The sequence below is a fragment of the Caretta caretta genome, chromosome 2, assembly GCF_965140235.1.
Source record: "Caretta caretta isolate rCarCar2 chromosome 2, rCarCar1.hap1, whole genome shotgun sequence".
Lineage (NCBI taxonomy): Eukaryota > Metazoa > Chordata > Testudines > Cheloniidae > Caretta > Caretta caretta.
Window position 1 is genome coordinate 210,542,187 of NC_134207.1, and position 19,362 is coordinate 210,561,548.

General features: G+C 41.9%; 1 protein-coding gene across 4 annotated transcripts in view; it reads left to right on the top strand.

Annotated features, from left to right (window-relative positions):
- The window catches only part of RAPGEF5 (Rap guanine nucleotide exchange factor 5), a 228,238-nt gene that overhangs the window by 48,359 nt on the left and 160,517 nt on the right, over window positions 1–19,362 (top strand). For 3 of the 4 annotated variants that reach the window (XM_048838363.2, XM_048838364.2, XM_048838365.2), the window contains exons 4-6: window positions 570–691; window positions 2,285–2,453; window positions 13,222–13,288. In XM_048838363.2, the coding sequence (XP_048694320.1) occupies window positions 570–691; window positions 2,285–2,453; window positions 13,222–13,288 (358 nt within the window). The remainder of the gene's footprint in view (window positions 1–569; window positions 692–2,284; window positions 2,454–13,221; window positions 13,289–19,362) is intronic. The other variant, XM_048838366.2, reaches the window with a different exon arrangement.

The following is a 19,362-nucleotide window of genomic DNA, read 5'->3' on the forward strand; positions in this document are numbered from 1 at the left end:
TAAAAAGGCTCACCCCCAGTCCCAAGTCAGGACCATTTATATAATTTTTAGCTCTACTACTTGCATCTATATTTGAAGCATTTTAAGCTTGAGGCTGAAGGTTCAAATGACTTCAACTGTTAATATGGTTTGGGCTGGCTATTCCTACTTTTAACATTGATTTATAAAAAATATTATATATACGTACACAATATAATCTACATAGCTATATCTCACCCAGCCAGTAATGAGATAAAATATAATTTTTAATCATCATGTGACATCCTTGTCTGTTAAGATGAGCAAACCCTTTGCATTGCAACAATTTACAGGTACTTCAGATTGTTTGTGGGGAATAAATACAGTATATTGCATTATGTCTCAATTGGGGTGTGTCTGAGTTACAGGCAGGTATCCATGGACATCAGATGTTCATCATCCCATGAGATAGATAAATACATTTGCATGTCCAGTTAATACCTGCTACACAATGTTATGCAATACAGCTTATGACTGATTTTATATATAGTCAAACACTAATGTTGTGGAATAGAATATGAATTTTAAATAAATGTCCTGCCTTTTTTTAGAAGAAGCTGTGTTGGATCAGAACTGGTAGACTGGCTGTTGGAGCACTGTCCTTTTGTTAAGTGTCGATCTACAGCAGTTGGTGTATGGCAGCTCCTACTGGATATGGGAATTGTGTTATCAGGTCAGTGTTATGGAAACAAGTCCTACCATGGTCAGTAAGGCATTCATACATAGAATGAAATTTATGTTTGCCGGGAGAGAGGAGGAAAAAGAAAAATGTAGATTGATTGATTTTTGCTTTGTTTTTAATTAAGTCACTTCCTTTAATATTAATTTGATATAGACTTATCCATGTGATGTTTCACTTAATAAATATAAGATATGAATCAGTTCAGATACAGTTTTCTCTTTGGAAATGCAATTGCCTGTTTGCCAGTTTGCAGATCATGTTCATATCTATCTAAACCTATTTTTTCTTCAGATGCTTTGCATTATTTTCAAAAAGTCAGCAGTTGCTTTGTCACTATAAATCACTGGTTCATCACGTGTCTTCTTTAGTAACTAGTATTTTTTTTCTTTTCCATAACTAGAGAATACAGCACAGTACATGAAGAGGTATTTTCAACTCATTGATAACATGCTGGGCCAAATTCACCCTTCCTTTCTCTGAGTTTCCCCATTGACTACAGATTAAGCTAGGGCAGAGTTTGTCCCAGAAGTCTGGGACACAGGTGTTGATATTGATATCAGTAGCTACCCTCAGGGATTTTTCCATGGGAAGACAGCTTCACATTGCATCCAGGGCTCCATAGCCAGAGAATCAGTGCACCACCAGCCCATCTTGTCCATACATGCCCCTTCCCTACCCATGACTATTTGGGTCTTACTAGTGAATTGTCCCCACTCCTTTCAAAGTACAGAGGAATTTGGAAACCTTGTGCTTATGTAACCTACTGGTGAATATATGTGTTAAAGGTTCCCTTTGGTGCCGGATCTGCTAAGGATATTACAGTGCAAGCTAGGAAGCCTTGACTCATTAGCTGTAGCAGCTCATTCTTTTGGCTGTGGAGGTCTTGGTTCATTCCCTGGTGTGTCAGCTAAGAATCATCATGCTATCACATTCTCCTGCAGGAAGAGCATTATGGTGCTGAGAGCCCTGTGCCCTCACCCTTGCTGGCAGAAGTGACATAATACAGGACAGAATCTAGCCTGGCATCTTTTTAAAAGGGATGAATTTATAATATGTGCATTGTGAAGGGAGAATGAATATTCAAAGTATTTGATCCCTTTGGTAACTTTAAGATTTTTCTTTTTTTCCAGTATTTTCCTTCCTGTTTTCATGTATCCTGTTCTTCCTCATGATCTTGCTATACTGTAGAAAGGCATTCAGCAGAAGAAATGAGCTAGAGGCTAATGAAAAACAATGCTCATGAATTTGCTGGGTGAAAGACCTCTCTGACAGCTATGTCCCTTAAAGGCAGAGCTCTCTCTGTTCCTGAAGTATCCACACTCCATTGCCTTAAACTCCAGGAACCTGGATGTTCCATTCATTCTGAGATTTTTCCTTTTGCTGCATCACTTTGCTGCATCAATTTGCTGAAATTAACTAAAGCCAGACTGTATTTGATTGCTTCAAAGTTCAGTTTTAATCATTTTGTCCTTGATGGCTGTCAAACTAAGCATTGAGTTAGTACTGAATATGTAAATATATGGTTATGAGTAAAGTTGGTAGAAGAAACTTTAAAAGGTATTTCATTTTATTTTTTTCTAACAGTGGATAGACAACTCTATTTTCAAGACACTCATGTTTTCTACCAGTTCTCAGCTGATGAATGTACTTACCTTTTCTGTGAATTCGAAAGAGATGAAGGATGGCAAAATGGTGTAAAACTCTTACTGCAGCTAGTGCCTCTTACTTCACCCCGGGCTGCTATATGCAATCTGTAAGTACCTCCTCTTTGTAACTTTTGCTGAATGTAAATGTCTGGATTATAATGACAGACTATATACAAAATTATATATACATGTAACAGCTTCCATTTGAGGGTTATTTCTTGTATCAATAGGTTTGTTAAACTGAGCATTTAGAAAGTCACTGGTCAAATGTGTAGGATGCCAGAGTGGAAGTCAGGAGACCTGGGTTCTAGTCCCAGTTCTGGCACTAACTTGTTCTGAGGCCGTGGGCAAGTCATTTCACTTTTTCTGTGCTTCTGTTTTCATCCTCACCCTTTGCCTGTCTTGTCTATTTAGAGTGTAAGAGCTGTAGGGAGCAGAGACCGAGTTTGTGCAGTCCGTAGCACAATGAGGCCTCAATCCTGATATTTTTATTATAAGTAAATATTATTATTTATAGATAAGGCTATAAGATTTGGGCAGGTCACGGGCAATAATTCACAGAAGTCTGTGACCTGTCTCTGACTTTTATTTCAAAATAATTATGACAAAATGGGGAGGAAGGAGGGTCCAGCATCCACTGCTGCAGGGGCTCCAGGGTTTCCCCCACCCATGGTGTTTGAGAGCAGGGGTCCGCCCTGCTGCTGGCAGAAGCTTGGAGCTGTGGGGTCTGCTCATGGCAGCTGGGAGCTGCAGGGTCCCGCTCGCCTCCTGCACCAGCGGCTTAGGGCTACGGGGGAGGGGCCCGCTGCATATGGCGGCTGGAAGTTGCAGGAGGGCCCCATTGGCTGACAGCTCCGGCCCCACTGCCCCGGGGTTGAAGTGAAAATGTCACAGAGGTCTCTGGAAGTCTTAGCCTTAGCCTTATAGTTATAACTATCCTCTTTGCTGTTAAAGAGAAATGCTTTTCTGTAACTTCTTTCCTTCCTTCCTTAGATTTTAAGAGGATCTTCACTAAAGCAAATTTCTAACAGAAAATACTAGAAATGAGCATAAAGGGCACATATGAACAGGACCAAACTTTCAAACTTATGTCCCTATATTTGAGCATCTAAATCTACTGTATATTTAGGCATTAAAATAAATGGCCTGACTTTTAGAGGCACTGTGAGCACCTCTACTTCTCATTGGCCTCAGCGGGACTTCCATCTTGATTTCAATGGAAGCTGTGGTCCTAAGTACTTCTGAAAATCAAGCCATTTATTCATGGCTGTTCACCTGAAGGTTCTCAGTCAAAAGGATACACCAGAAAGTTCTGATTCATAGGTCTGTGTGAAGGATGATGGGAAGGGGTATGATTAGATAACATGTAGAATCTAGCTAAGGAGGCATTCCATTCGCTTGAACATTGCTAGAAAAGGCCAGTATTTTATAGTCTGCAGTTCTAGTATTAACTGTCATTTTTAGTGCAGGCAGTTACCCATCTTGTGTTATACAATTATATATTAATGTACATCTCCAGCTTTTTCCTGCTCACATTCATAGAATGTGGTTTTCTTTTGGGAACATTGTCACTGAAAACTTTTACTCATGCAGCTTTGCCTGTCATTCTGAGTTTTCTGAAGGAAGAGAGTTTTGAATCATGATGGTGTTCTCCAGAGTATGATATTAAATACAAAGTAGGCTCCTCCAATTTCAAAATTCTCAATGCTTGGTGTGAGTAATAGACTTTTGCTAAAATCTAATTGTGAAAGGAATAACATGCCATGCGATGGTCACTGATTATCCTAGATAAACCCCAAAGTCATGTCTTGCTTCTTGCTTTGATGAAAAACAATTCTAAAAACAATACTGTAGACTGAGATCTTTGAAAGCCTTTATCTGTATGTGCTATATCGTTTTTAAATAAATGCTTCCAGCTTGCTCAAGTTGACTGACTAAACCAGCGTTTCTCAAATGCTGCCACCGGGGGCTTTTCTTGTGGTCACAGCCTCCTGGGTGGTGATTGGGAGTGAGGGGAGGCAAAGCAGCGACCCCTCCCCTTGGGCTGCCAGCAGGAATTGGGTGCTGCCCACTCTAGAGCCACAAATGCTAGAGGAACAAGCAGCCGGTGTGAGTTCCTCACCTTCCAGAGGGTGGTGGGGCTTGGGCTTCTGGCTTGAGCCCTGGGTGGCAGCCAGTGGGCCCTAACCCCGCCCACCCCCCCAGCATTGCCCCTGGTCCCCACTGCCTTCTCGGACCCTGAGCTCCAGCCGTGGCCTTCAGCCATGCAGCGGTGGGCTCTGTCCACCGGCCGCAGGGCTTTAGGCTCTGGCCATGGGGCCATAGGATCTAGTTGCTGGGCTTTGGCCACATGCTCCATCCCCCTACTGTGTGGTGATGGGCACTGGGCTTTGGGCTTCAGCCCCTGCCCCCAGTCGTGTGGTGGCGGGAACTGGCCCCAAGCTCAGCTCCCCTCCATCCACCCAGCTCCCGATGCCTCCTCCGGCCCTCATCCATCTCTCCTAGCCTCCGCTGCCTCCCACGATGTCCCCCAGCTGCACAGCCCCAGGCTTGCCCCAATGTGTCCTCCAGCCCCAGGCTTTGGCTATGTGGCTGCAGGGCTCTGGCCCTGGATCCCGGGGTCCGGCCCTGGGCTTACCCCCCATCTATCCCCCCAGATCCCCGCTGCCTCTCCCAGCCACCCGTCCAGGGCTTAATTTGTCCATTGGCTTGCCAGGGCTGAGTAAGTCTGCTGTGAAAAGTGATATTTGTATGTTTTTTAATATCACTTTTCATTGCCTTCCAGCTAGCTAGTCTGCTGCTGTGGAAAGTGATAATAACAAACATACAAATATCACTTTTCACAGAAGCAGACTTACTACTAGCAAGTCTTAAAACAAACAAACAAACAAAAACAAACAGCCCCCAAACCAGGCAACTGAAAAAGCAAAAGAAACAACAAAAAAAGACAAGAACATGCAAAGCACCTTATTCGTGTTTCTATTCTAAGTCCAGTAAAGAATAGTGATACCTGTACATTATTTTTTATTGAGTCTGGAAAAATAAACCCCCACATAAATAAATTACAATAATTTGGATATGTAATTTCCTACCAAATTTACGGTCCATTTTGGTCAACTTCACGGTCATAGGATTTTAAAAATCGTAAATTTAATTATTTCAGCTATTTAAATCTGAAATTTCACAATGCTGTAATTGTGGGAGTCTTGACCCAAAAAAAGGAGTTGGGGCGAGGGGTTGCAAGGTTATTATAGGCGGAGATGTGGTACTACCACCTTACTTCTATGCTGCTGCTGGTGGCGGCCTTGCCTTCAGAGCTGGGCAGCTAGAGAGCAGCGGCTGCTGGCCAGGAGCCCAGCTCTGAAGGCATAGCCGCCACCAGCAGCGCAGGAGTAAGGAGAGTATGATATAGTATTGCCACCCTTGCTTCTGCTGCTGGGGCACTGTGCAGAAGTAAGGGCAGCAATTCCACGACTCCCTCCCCTAAAATAACCTTGTGACCCCCCTCCCCCCCCGCAAGCTCCCTTTTAGGTCAGGACCCCCAATTTGAGAAATGCTGGTCTATCCCGTGAAATCTGTGTAGTATAGGGTAAAAGCACACAAAAGACTAGATTTCACGTGGAGGAGACCAGATTTCACGGTCCGTGATGCATTTTTCATGTCTGCGAATTTGGTAGGGCCCTATATAATGTGCATATTTATTTGTTTTTCCTGAAGCTAATTAAGTATTTTAGGAAACATTTTAGGAAGAATTGTCATATAACAAATGACAATTGTTGAGCCCTGTGTGGCAGCCAGTGGGCCCTAACGCCCCCACCTCCCTGCATTGCCCCTGGTCCCCACTGCCTCCTCGGACCCTGAGCTCAAGCCTTGGGCTTCAGCCATGCAGCGGTGGGCTCTGTCCACTGGGAACCCCTGGACTAAACTGAGCTCACTAAAGAGAATGAGGGATGAATGGGAGTAGGGCAGAGAACAGAGAAGTATGAAGAGAGATGGGGAGGATAAATCAACACTTTCTCCTTCCCTTGCTTCATTTGTTTTGTTGTTCATACTAATTTTGGTATTCCACATCCTATTTGTTTCAAAGATTGAGTGGGGCTACAGCACTAAATTAATCTCTGATGTAATTCAATTGATTGATAGCTTTGCACCAGGAATGATTTGTTCTACAAAACTTAGGGATGGGCTACTATTCTACGTATTATTGTGTTCACTCATGCAGACTTGAACTATATGTTAATTCCACAGAAAAAAAAAGACATTAAAATAAAATGAATGGCCGGAGTTTTTGGAGTCCTTACCCACCCATATGAGCACTTATGCAGATAAAAGAATGGCACGTTGTCATAGGTTAACAGCAATGTTAGATGTGCAGTCGAGGTTGGTGATCCAAGAAATTGCTTCGGGTGAGACACAGCTACCACCAGGATATGATCATGTGGGGCACTGGTTGACAAGGTGTTCCATTGTTTGAAGTTTCTTTCCACAAACAGGTGTCACTTTTCATTTGTGGAGCAAGTAGGCACATCTGTCATGTGGATGTTATTCATAATGGACCGTATTTTCTGTGGGAGTGAAAAATCTTTGGGTTCTTCATTTGGACCCTTGATGAGGTCTTCATTCAGGACATTGGCATGCTTCCACCTTGCTTGCTATTAATCTCCAGGGGAACACCCCAAGTCTTCAAACCCTTAAACTGCAATCCAAAACGGTTTTCTGGATTTAAATTGGAGTCTTTTATATTATTTAGGTCTTCATGTATTGGGAGATCCTTGTATTCTCAACTATGATGGGACTCCGAAAGGATTCTCATGTCATGATGAATTTGGGGTGGGAGGATGTGCACTAATATTGGAAGCCACCGTTGTGACACTGATTTTTACTATGCCTATAATGATCCACATAATGGTGTTGAGAGTTGCCAAGTGATGAATCATAGAATCATAGAATATCAGGGTTGGAAGGGACCCCTGAAGGTCATCTAGTCCAACCCCCTGCTCGAAGCAGGACCAATTCCCAGTTAAATCATCCCAGCCAGGGCTTTGTCAAGCCTGACCTTAAAAACCTCTAAGGAAGGAGATTCTACCACCTCCCTAGGTAACGCATTCCAGTGTTTCACCACCCTCATAGTGAAAAAGTTTTTCCTAATATCCAATCTAAACCTTCCCCACTGCAACTTGAGACCATTACTCCTCGTTCTGTCATCTGCTACAATTGAGAACAGTCTAGAGCCATCCTCTTTGGAACCCCCTTTCAGGTAGTTGAAAGCAGCTATCAAATCCCCCCTCATTCTTCTCTTCTGCAGGCTAAACAATCCCAGCTCCCTCAGCCTCTCCTCATAAGTCATGTGTTCTAGACCCCTAATCATTTTTGTTGCCCTTCGCTGGACTCTCTCCAATTTATCCACATCCTTCTTGTAGTGTGGGGCCCAAAACTGGACACAGTACTCCAGATGAGGCCTCACCAATGTCGAATAGAGGGGAACGATCACGTCCCTCGATCTGCTCGCTATGCCCCTACTTATACATCCCAAAATGCCATTGGCCTTCTTGGCAACAAGGGCACACTGCTGACTCATATCCAGCTTCTCGTCCACTGTCACCCCTAGGTCCTTTTCCGCAGAACTGCTGCCTAGCCATTCGGTCCCTAGTCTGTAGCGGTGCATTGGATTCTTCCACCCTAAGTGCAGGACCCTGCACTTATCCTTATTGAACCTCATCAGATTTCTTTTGGCCCAATCCTCCAATTTGTCTAGGTCCTTCTGTATACTATCCCTCCCCTCCAGCGTATCTACCACTCCTCCCAGTTTAGTATCATCCGCAGATTTGCTGAGAGTGCAATCCACACCATCCTCCAGATCATTTATGAAGATATTGAACAAAACCGGCCCCAGGACCGACCCTTGGGGCACTCCACTTGATACCGGCTGCCAACTAGACATGGAGCCATTGATCGCTACCCGTTGAGCCCGACAATCTAGCCAGCTTTCTACCCACCTTATAGTGCATTCATCCAGCCCATACTTCCTTAACTTGCTGACAAGAATACTGTGGGAGACCGTGTCAAAAGCTTTGCTAAAGTCAAGAAACAATACATCCACTGCTTTCCCTTCATCCACAGAACCAGTAATCTCATCATAAAAGGCGATTAGATTAGTCAGGCATGACCTTCCCTTGGTGAATCCATGCTGGCTGTTCCTGATCACTTTCCTCTCATGCAAGTGCTTCAGGATTGATTCTTTGAGGACCTGTGTGGAAACTGTGTGTTCAGATGGGTGAACAGCATTCTGTGGCAGAGTAATTAAGAGGTCTGTAAAGTTTGTGGCCAGTGCAGAGTTTTGTGAAGTCTTTGCATCAGCTCCCACAGGTTGTTCCTGCCAGTTTCTGGATGAAATGTACATGTATTTTTTTATTTTGTCCTCAATATTTTTCAGGTGCTGGTGATATGTGAGGGTTTGATCTAATGTCACACAAAGATATTTCATGGTGGGATCATTTCTTATCAGCTGGACACAGAAGTCCACATGCAGTTCTGCTGTAGCCCTTCAATTGTTTAGATGAAACTCTAATGCAGTCTGAGTGGAGTTTGGTTTTAGCCGCCAATATAAGAAATATTCTTCACTGGTTTTAAGGTCCATGGTTAGGATTTGTTCTATTGTAGGTCAATCCCATGCCTGTGTAGTCCGAGCAATGTCATCAACATAGAAAAATTTCTCTGGTGGTGTATGATGAAGGGTGCTGGTATATATATTAAACAGGATTAGTGTTAGGACTGATCTATTTGGCAGGCCATCATTGAGCCTGCTGACCTGGTCACCAAGGAATCTACGAAAGGTCAGAACTTCTCAGAAGAATTTTATCATTGCATTGCATGGGATAATTTTGCTGGCTTTCAGAAGACCATTCCTCCATATGGTGTTGTATGTGGCAAATAAGTCTAAGAAAGCTGCCCCAGTCCAGAGTTTTCATTGGAATCTCACTTGTGTGTAGTGTTAAGGCTAATACTTGGTTGGTGCAGCTGCACCTGGTCAGAAACCTGCTTGTTCGTTTGGTAACATTGTTTCTGCAAGCAGCAGGATCCTCGCCAATATTATTCTCTCTGTAAGCTTGTACAGCATGTGAAGGAGTGATCTGAGCCAATATGATGGTTTCCTGGGTTTAGGGATGACAGTTACCATAGCTTGGTGCCAGATCCTCAGGATGAACCACAAGGAATGTATTTTATTATTGTTGTCACCATTCATGTACTATAAACAGCAGCACACCCTTCCAAAGGTGCAGTGAAGTGGATGAAGTAGTTAACTACCAAGATAATTTAGCTGCGAACTTAAGTGTTCAACCCATGCCTGCAAATTTTAACTATTATCCTATCCTGTAATTGCATCAGTAGAAATTATTATCGACGTTATGTTGGTGTAAGTGAGACTAGAATTTGGCCCTTAATCTGTAGTACTGTGTATCATAAGTATACTTTTAGGTGAACTTGTCATATAAAGGATTGCGCATGGTTTGTTTACCATACAGAGTACACAGTACTATGAGATGCTATAAATGTATACCTACAAGTGTAGGAAAAAACCCTGAATTGTCTGAAAAAAGTGATCATGTGATAAAGCACTGTAGTGTAATACAAATGCACATGGGGAAAACTCACTACAAATTTAATTCATTTTGATCTTGACTTTTGAATTCTTAGCTGGGCAGACTTGACATTTTTGCTTAGTGTTGTGTATGGAATTTCCTAGATTTCCCCCCCCCCCCCAATGAAAAAAAATGGCAGGAATTTTTAAAAGGAACTTAATTCTCCAGAATTTTAAAGCTCTGCTGGCTTAAAAACCAAAACACACATCCTGTCCTATACAGGTTTAGGATGTGAGGAGTCAGCCCCTGTCCTAAATACCTTAGGAAATTTGCAGTAGAGCAGCTCTCCTGCAAACCTTATGAGCTGCAGAGCTTCTAAGGTGTATCGGAGTAGAGCTCCCTTGTGTGCATCAGGAAGTCCTTCCTCAGTCCTTTTTCACCTTTCTAGATGCTGAGGTGATAGTTTAACTTCATATTTTACCATATTCATTTTTAAGGAAATTAAGGCTCCTCTGCACTCTTAATTTATATGTGCAGGTGTCCTCAGATGGTTTTCCCCACTGTAACCCTATGGCACTCCAGAAACATGCAGGAGGGAGAAACCCTTTCCTACACCCCTGAGCAGCTCTGCACCAGAGACCTTGCCATAGCTTCTGGGCACATTGCAAGCATGCACAGGAGCCTTCTCTCAACTCTGTAGCAGCTCTCAGGGTCCATGCTGGCAGAGCCCTGGCTTTAACCCCTTCTTCCAAGGTCAGCAGTATTTGAACTGTTTAGACATAAAAAATAACATTTTTCCCTCCTCTCTCATGGAACTTAAAAATGTCTCAACCATTTTTGCACATTTTCATAAAGAAAGAAAATGACACTAAATTTGCCTTGGAGGCAGAGGTAGAGAGGGTCTTATCTTTTTTTTTTTTTCTCTCCTCCACCTCCCCACTCCTTATCGTCCCTCCTTCCTGGTCACTTTCTGATGATTCAGAAAGAACCAAATTTCTGATTTCATACTATTCTGTATTTGGAAAGCAATTGTTTTAAGCTTGGAAAGCTGAGAAAATCTTTTATTTAATTTATCCATTAGTTATTATGGCTCACAAGTGTGTGAGGAATGTATTCAGGTATACCTTTGCGGTATTGTTTAAAACAGGAGATGGACTAAAATGGAAATAGCTGGTACTCCTTGATACTTTTGGTTTGTAAATTATATCTACAGCCATATCTGCTGGTTGAGGCTGCCATATTTTGGCATCACTTCTAGAAAAACCCCTCCTCCTGGAGTCATACTTCAGATAGGCCAAGTATTTAGGGGAACACTGGCTCTCAGAAGTGCCAGAAGTGTTCTGTATTTAAAAACATCACATTCTGACTCCATTTCAAATTTGTTCTTCCATTCTGGCTGCTAGTAACGTTTGTAGAAAATTAAGTACTGTTGTTGTTGGACTTCGAATGGCAGCTTTCGGGACCATTTTAAAAATTGTGATTTCAAATGCAGATTACCATTTTAGTTTGTACTCAAAATAAATTCATTTGTAAGAAAACATAAAATGTTTTAATTAGAAAAATATTCTGACGCTAGATGCATTAACCACAGTGTGCCATTTGCATATACTAGACATGTTGCTTCCTTAAACACATCAAAGCATAAGAGCAATTAAATTATGTACCCTAAGACCGAATATTCCATTAATACCTGGGATCTGTATTTATTACACCAGCTGCAGTTTAGTATAACTGCGTAGTTTACAGGCACACCATGCTTCTGTTGAAGAGAATGGAAAATAAATATCTTAAGGGTTTTTTATTCCTGTGTGAATAATCCCACCAGATTGATTTCTGTCTTTCTCAATTTCCAGTGAGGTTTCTATGAGATTCAATAAATATTTCAGTGAGAGACCTTACATAGCATAAAAGAAAAGTACAATTATTTGGACCTTCAGGTGGCACACACGGTAACCCTTCTGCTTAAAAGGAAATGCAATTAAATGCGTGGGCAGAGTAAATACTTTTCTGTGTGTACCAAACAAATCTGTTTTTGTGTTTTGGTTTAGCAGTTATTTTTGGAAACAGAAGAACACAAACATCCCTGCAAACAAATAATATAACTACACGTATGCTGTTGTACAATAGAATCTAATACAGTGTACAATGGCACAAACCTGGCACTAATTAAAAATGTATAAATGAACTAAGAACAAGACAGCATTTTTTTTTTTTTTTTTTTTTGTTTTTTGCCTAATTTTAACCAGTTAGAACAGCGTGGATTTGAAAGTTTAACTCAGACTTTATTGGATTTGGGTAGGAAAACGATGAAAAAGAGGAGAAAAAAATTCCAGTTAAAAGGAGAGTGAAAATGGAGTTAAAGGCACTATGGTGAGGGCTTTAGAGAACTGATAGACCAGGCAAAATGAAAAACAACTCTGGAGAGATTGAAAAAGGAGTGTAGAGAGGAGTAAAATACTAATGAAAAAATCAAGGGGATAGCCCTGCCCTTCACTCTTCACTGCACCCATTGGGAAGTGTGGAAGTTTTGCCTAATCCTGGACCTTTGGATTGTGGCTGGCCTCTGATAGGGCCCTACGGACTTGGGGAAAGGATCTGTACACTCTCTTCTCTTTTCCACTGCTCATTTTCTAGCCCCTGTTTATCATCTGAATTGCTGTAACATAACCTTTTCCATACTTGTTAAATCACTGCAATCTGAATGCCATTCCCATTCACTGCTGACTTGGAGTGTCTAATAATTATTCTTTTAGCTTTCATTAAATATCAGTGCTTCATGTGTCAATGATTTCTGGAATCCTCTGTCTTTGTATCTGTGAATCCACAGCTCTATAAAAGACAGCCCTTCACATTTTTAACAAAGCATATTGTTTGACAGCTGGAATAGTCCAACAGTTCTTCCTATATAGAAAATGATGATGGAATACACTTGTAGTGGATCAAAATACACATTTGAATGCGCAACTGAGATAAGGAAGTCCTCCTTTTCCACTTACTTGGCTAGAATATAACTTTTATCTCATTTTTTGATCTGAAAAGCAGTCCTTCAACATTTTACATGATTTTTGTCAGAAGAAAACTTGACAACCAATGAGAAAGGGTTTACTCTGGTGCTACTGACACAGTTATTGTCATTTTCACGTTATGCTCTTCATTTTGATGCAAAAAACTCAAAAAAGCCCTTTTTATTTCAGTAACGTGTTGTGATCCTTTGCCACCTTGCTTTCCAGGAATGAAGAGATCTCCAAAGAAAATCCCAAAATAAGGATAACTTTTATTTGTTTTTATTTTTAAGGCCTGATCAAAAAATAGAAGACACAGCAGAGACTAATGCTGAAATTCTCGCCCGCCTCACATCTGCGGTAAGATTATCACATCAAAGTTTGCACTGATCCCATTTGAAATATTATTAAGTTGTGGATCCTTTCAAATGAAAACAGTGTCTGAGTGGGACAAATGGCCATAATGGAAATTCCAGTTTTATCTCTGGAAGGAAGTCATGGGCAGGAGGAGGTGTATTGGTGTGTTAGTTTCACTGGTCAGAGCAATTGTTTTCTCACTTACACTTAGGGCATGTCTTCACTATGGAGCCAAATTGGCTCTGCTGCAATCAATGCAGCAGCAGCGATTTAGTGGGTCTGGTGAAGATGTGCTAAATCAATGGGAGAGCACTTTCCTGTCAATTTCTGTACTCCATCTCCTTCCGAAGAGTAAGATAAATCAGCGGAAAAGTGTCTTCTGTTGACACAGTGTGGTGTAGACACTGTGGTAAGTGGTTCTAGCTACGTCTACTTCAATTACATTATTCACGTAACTGAAGTAGCGTAACTTAGATCAGTTTATCATGGCAGTGTAGACAAGGCCTATGTGTAAAAGAGAGAGGAATTTGGGCAGATGTTTCTCTTATTGAGAGACTGGATGTCCCCCAGGGTTGACCTCAGAAAGTTGCATCAAAGTAAGATTACAGCTTGCCCTGTCTATGCTAGGATTTTGTGTCTTAGCTATCTTGTTGTAAAACACATTATTTTTTTCCTAGTGCAGCCAGGAACTTGGTAGGTTAGATTGAGCTAACTACCTCAAATTAACATCACACCTTTAAATCATAATGTAGACAGCCTGGGGCATGGACTCAGTGCCAGGTATAGCAGGCAGCATTGGAGAAAGTGCATTAATCCACATTTCTCTGCCTGCATCTTAGTTTCTCCATTCACCTGCTACAACCCCTGCTCCTCGTTCAGTCTCTTCATGCACGACCCCAGACTCCCTGGCACAACTCCTCAACCTTCCCCTGCTCCTCTTCAAGCTGTCTCCTGCTTCTTATGTTCCCTTGTCTCCTCGGAGTTTCTTGTCCAGCCCACTAGCCGTAGAGTCCAAGACGTGGCCACTTCCCTGAGGCAACATGACTTGAGTATTATTGAAAACAGTTGAATGTGGCAGTCTTCCACATGCAAAGTCTGCATATACAGTGACCATCTTGGCTGAGGGCATATTGGGGAGGGAGGGATAGCTCAGTTTGAGCATGGGCCTGCTAAACCCAGGGTTATGAGTTTAATCCTTGAGGGGGCCATTTAGGGATCTGGGGCAACTATGGAGGATTGGTCCTGCTGTGAGCAGGGGGTTGGACTAGATGACCTCCTGGGGTCCCTTCCAACCCTGATATTCTATGATTCTATGAAAGAAATGGAAGATGGAGGCCATTTTGAAAAAGGGAAATTTCATGAGTTTTGAAGTCCAGGATTCTGAGATGGTATGAGACTTTAAAAAAAGCAACAACAAAAAACTCCCATAACTCTCTGAAGGTTCATGATTAGAGCCAGAATAAGGCACCCTAGGCTCATGCACAGGCTCCTAGGTCCTGGAGCCATGTAATTACAGCAGACTCTTGGTCTTCAGTGAAAAGTAAAAAGGTTTCTAGCCCTTATGGCTGAGAAGAAAAACTTGAAAAAGTGAACCAAATATAGGCCATTCAGTGACATCAGTCTCAGTATGTGGAGAGCCGGAAATGACAGCTGGGAAAGAACTGCCCCACGCATTTCAACAGGCTGTTAATTCAAAGACCTGCTGTGGGGTCCCACCAACACCACCCCAGCAGAAGACTGTGTATGTGGCAGGAGGAGAAGATGCAACAGAACTGATCCAGCCATGCAGATACATTCCAACAGCTGGGATAAGGATTGAGGGCCCCTCCTACTAGCACCCCTGCACTCTAGGGAGGGGATAGCTGACCCTTTTTACTGACCCTGCTGCTTCTAAGGGTATAGACCTCTACTGCCACTTCTGGATGTTGCCGCTCTGGGAAGCGGGGAGTTCTATGGCTATGCTACACCAAGTGGGGAAGTACAGGGGTGGAGCTACAGGAGACACACTATGACATGGGGCCCATGGCCTCAGATTGCCTGAATCCAGCCCTACTTTGCAATACAATTGCACAAGTTGGTAACATCACATTCACATCCTTCTTTCCCTTACCCTTATCCCCCAGTGGCTGCTGGTATAATTCATCATGTTTCACCTAAACAGACTGTAAATACTACAGGGCAAGAACAGCGATCTATTTGCCCATAGAGCACCTTAACACTTATGGGGATGAATACACCAGTAATAATAATCTATATGTGCTACAAAGATGAAATATTCAAAAGTACCTATGCGATTTTGGAATAAAGGTTGCAGTGATTTTCATTTGGATTTGTGCTCCTAAACAATTCAGAAGCTTTTGGAAATCCTACCCTTAAAGTCAGCAGAAAGCTCAAGTTGCCATAGAACTGTAGGACATTGCAACACTACCATGCCTGCTGACTCTCACAAGCTCTTTATTTTAACTTTTAGTTACCCAAAATCAGCCTTGGCCCTCACAGTACATTTAAAAAAAAAAAAAAAAAAAAAAGGCGCACGCACACGCAGACTGATCCAATACAGACAAAGGAAAGGCAAACTCCCCCAACAGGTATGTTACTGAGCAGATCAAACTGGGGATAAGGATTTGTCTGAGTCCACATTTCCATTAGGAATGAGTGACAGATCATTATTTCATGTCATGCTGAGATTACATACAAAATATTTTTTTGCTTCTTCGGCGGTATCTTACAGGTTGTTTTGAGCTTGGATGTCTGTTAATGTCACTGACAGTAATGAGGTGTCTGTTCTGGAGGTTTATTAGGTCTAAGCAAAGTTTTGTTTCTGCTACTGCTGTAAATGATGGCTTTTATTTCTTGTGTCTTGCCTAGAACATGGTGGTTTGTGTGCTGTTTACATTTTGGGTCCCTGGTCTGTTTTATTAGTGTTATTGCCTCTTGCCTCTTCCCCTCCCTGGTCCAACACCCAAATGCCTTGCCCGCTCATGCACTTGGTTGGTTTGAACCTGCCATGGAACTTTTCCATATGTTTGGGTTGCACTGCTGAATGCACTCTTCTGTGATTTTTCCCCCCCCCCCTCTCTGTGGTATTTGGTATTTTTTTCATGTGAAAGAGTCTGTATGCAAAATAGCTTCTGACTCGCATTCAAACTGTATCTTCTGGCAGTTGGTTTTATTGGATCTCTGCTTATGTTATGACCTATTACTAAGGCTGTTATTGCTACAGGTTTTTCCCCCAACTAGAGCTTAATGAACCTTGCTCATCTGGTTTAGTATTTCAGTGAGATTTCATTTTTAAAATATCCAACAGAATACCTTCCTCATCTTTCTATTCCACTCATTGGTGTACTCAGAGAATGCGAGGTTTCAGAGTAGCAGCCATGTTAGGCTGTATCCGCAAAAAGAACAGGAGTACTTGTGGCACCTTAGAGACTAACATATTTATTAGAGCATAAGCTTTCGTGGGAGACATTTCTCCCCCTTCCAAGGAATATCCCCAGAACAGGGGGAGGATGGGGCCAGAGAGGGGGAGTACCCAGAGCCAGGAGCGGTGGAAGCGACTTAAAAGTGGGGGAGCACAGGAGTTAGAGTTAAAGTGAGAAAGATAGGGGAGATGTAGGCAGGAGTACAGCTGAGCAGAGCCTTAAGGTGAGAAGATGCAGCAATCCTCAACTTAATATCTTCTTTGTGGTTCTCTTGTATTTGATGTCACTATGACTGTGGCCATACTTCATGTGACGGGTGGTTTCAATGTACATGTCACCCTATGTACCATTCCATATTCCGGGAACATGGTGTATGACATACTCACCCTTCATGAATCACTTATATTCCATAAAAATATTAGTGTGACGTTTTCATTAAAAATAGTTAAAATTCAGTAAAAATGGTTTCACTGTTACCTGGTTTGTGATTCAGGAGAAAGGGTGATAAGTGCCCATGTCTCACAATGCTCAATGGTGACAAGGTGTCATCAAGGCAGTTTCTTTGAATTTAGGTCTGGAAATTCAGAATCTGAAAAAAAACCACATGCGTGCACACGCACACCACTAGCTGTGTGGACACTAAACAAGGTATTGCCAAAAACTTGCTTTTCTCTACTGGATTAAGACCAGAAGCAAGCCAGCAACTCCCCCTGGAAGTGCTGCATGAAAAAAATGTACATATCTAGATTTAAAAAATAATAATTCTCTAGCCTCAACTGAGCCTTTTATGTCTTCTAAATGGCCTGATCCTACCAGGTGCTGAGGCCCTTCAGTTTCCATGGAAGTCAAGTGGACTTGAGGGTGCTGAGCACCTCTCTGGACTTGGCCCATAGTCCCTAGACTTTATATGTTCATTGGGCATATTATACATGCTATTTCAGTTTAAACACGTTTGACATTTCTGAGGGGTACCCAATTCCCGTGCTCCATTTCACTGAATGAAATCTCTGGATAACATTCATTCACCCAATACACATGGGCAAGCTATTATCTTACTTCTGCATAAACAGCTTCAGGCAAAATTGGTATTTGCATGTCTTGTTGGGGAGACTAATCTGGGCTTAATTTAAAATGCATGTTTCAAGCAGTAGCTGTGCCTATAAATTACCATAAGAAATTGAGCTACTGAATATATAATTTGTGTCAAGTTTGCCACTACAAACCAAACATGCTATCTAAATGGTATCCTATGTTGGAAAACAATGCGGATGTAAAAAAAAAAAATTATGTAGATTAGAGGCTCGCTTATCCTCCTGTATGTCTAAAGAGTCTAAAAAGACCATTCTTTGAACATTTTACTTTGTTATTGCACCCACTGCAGTTTTTGGTGCTACATGGAAGAGCAGGAGCCTAAGTGGCCATAGTTAAGAAGGTAGTGCCTACATAAATTTCTATTGAACTAAAAATAAATGTCAGGTATATATGTGGGATCTTCTAGATTTAGTGAAGGACAGACTTGGGGAATCTCAAACAAAAAGAGACAGTGCACTTAAACAGTCAGAACTATGAGCATTTTTAAAAATTATTTATCTATTGGACTAACGCTACCACCTCTACATCTTTTTCAAAAGTTTGAAATAGTCTTCTCTGTGTTAATGTTTTGAATGTGAGTTTAAACTATAAGAAAGGCTGACTATCCTCTCAGAATCTGAAAATGAGAATTTGCATGAAATGTTCTCTCTCAGGTTATCCTAGACAACAAGGCACAAAAACTCAAAAGTTTAATTTGTACTTTAAAAATACAAAGTAAATCCAATGTGTGCTCTTTGACTGTGCTGTTTGGTGACTTCTCAAAGGATGAGGAAACTGTGCTTCACAGATATACTATATAAACATCCTAATGCTCTGCTTCATCACAAAACCTCTAAGAGCAGGTGGTGTAAGATCTTTGCAATATAAACACACATCAGGCTTCCCACAGTGCTCTGGTTTGAACAGTCAGTGAAAGGACACAGTAAAGAAGCTTCTTTTTGAGAGCCGCATGGGACGTGTAAACAGTGTTAGATGCCTTGGAATGTTTCTCAAAACTCAAAGATAATTAGCATATTATGCTTAAATTCATGACTAAATAGGTTACACAATGTAAATGTATCCATTCAGGCACTTTAACTGCCTGCATGTCAGTAGGTTTATATAGACTTCGGCTTGGCAACATTGGTAGTAGCTCATTTTAACTGATAATACGAGCAAATGATTTGATAGACTAGATTCATTTGTTTTGACAGACTCTGCTTCATCCATCACAGAACAGAGCAATATCATGTTTTGGGAGTGGGGAAGAGTGAGACTAGCACTCTGAGGCCGGGTCTACACTAGAAAATTAGGTCAGTTTAACCAGGTCCATCAGGGGTGTGAAAAAGCCACACCACTAAGTGGTGTAGTTAATCCGACTTGTATCCCTTTGTAGGCAGCACTAGGTCAACAGACAAATTCTTCTAGTGGCCTAGCTACCACTTTTCTGGGGGGTGGATTACCTACCTAGGATTATGCAGTTAGTGTCTACACTGAAGCACAGATGTGCCACTGTAGTGTTTTAAGTGTAGACAAGCCTTAAGAGTTAGTTTCATGTCTTTTACAAAGGTCTCTGCTCTTAGA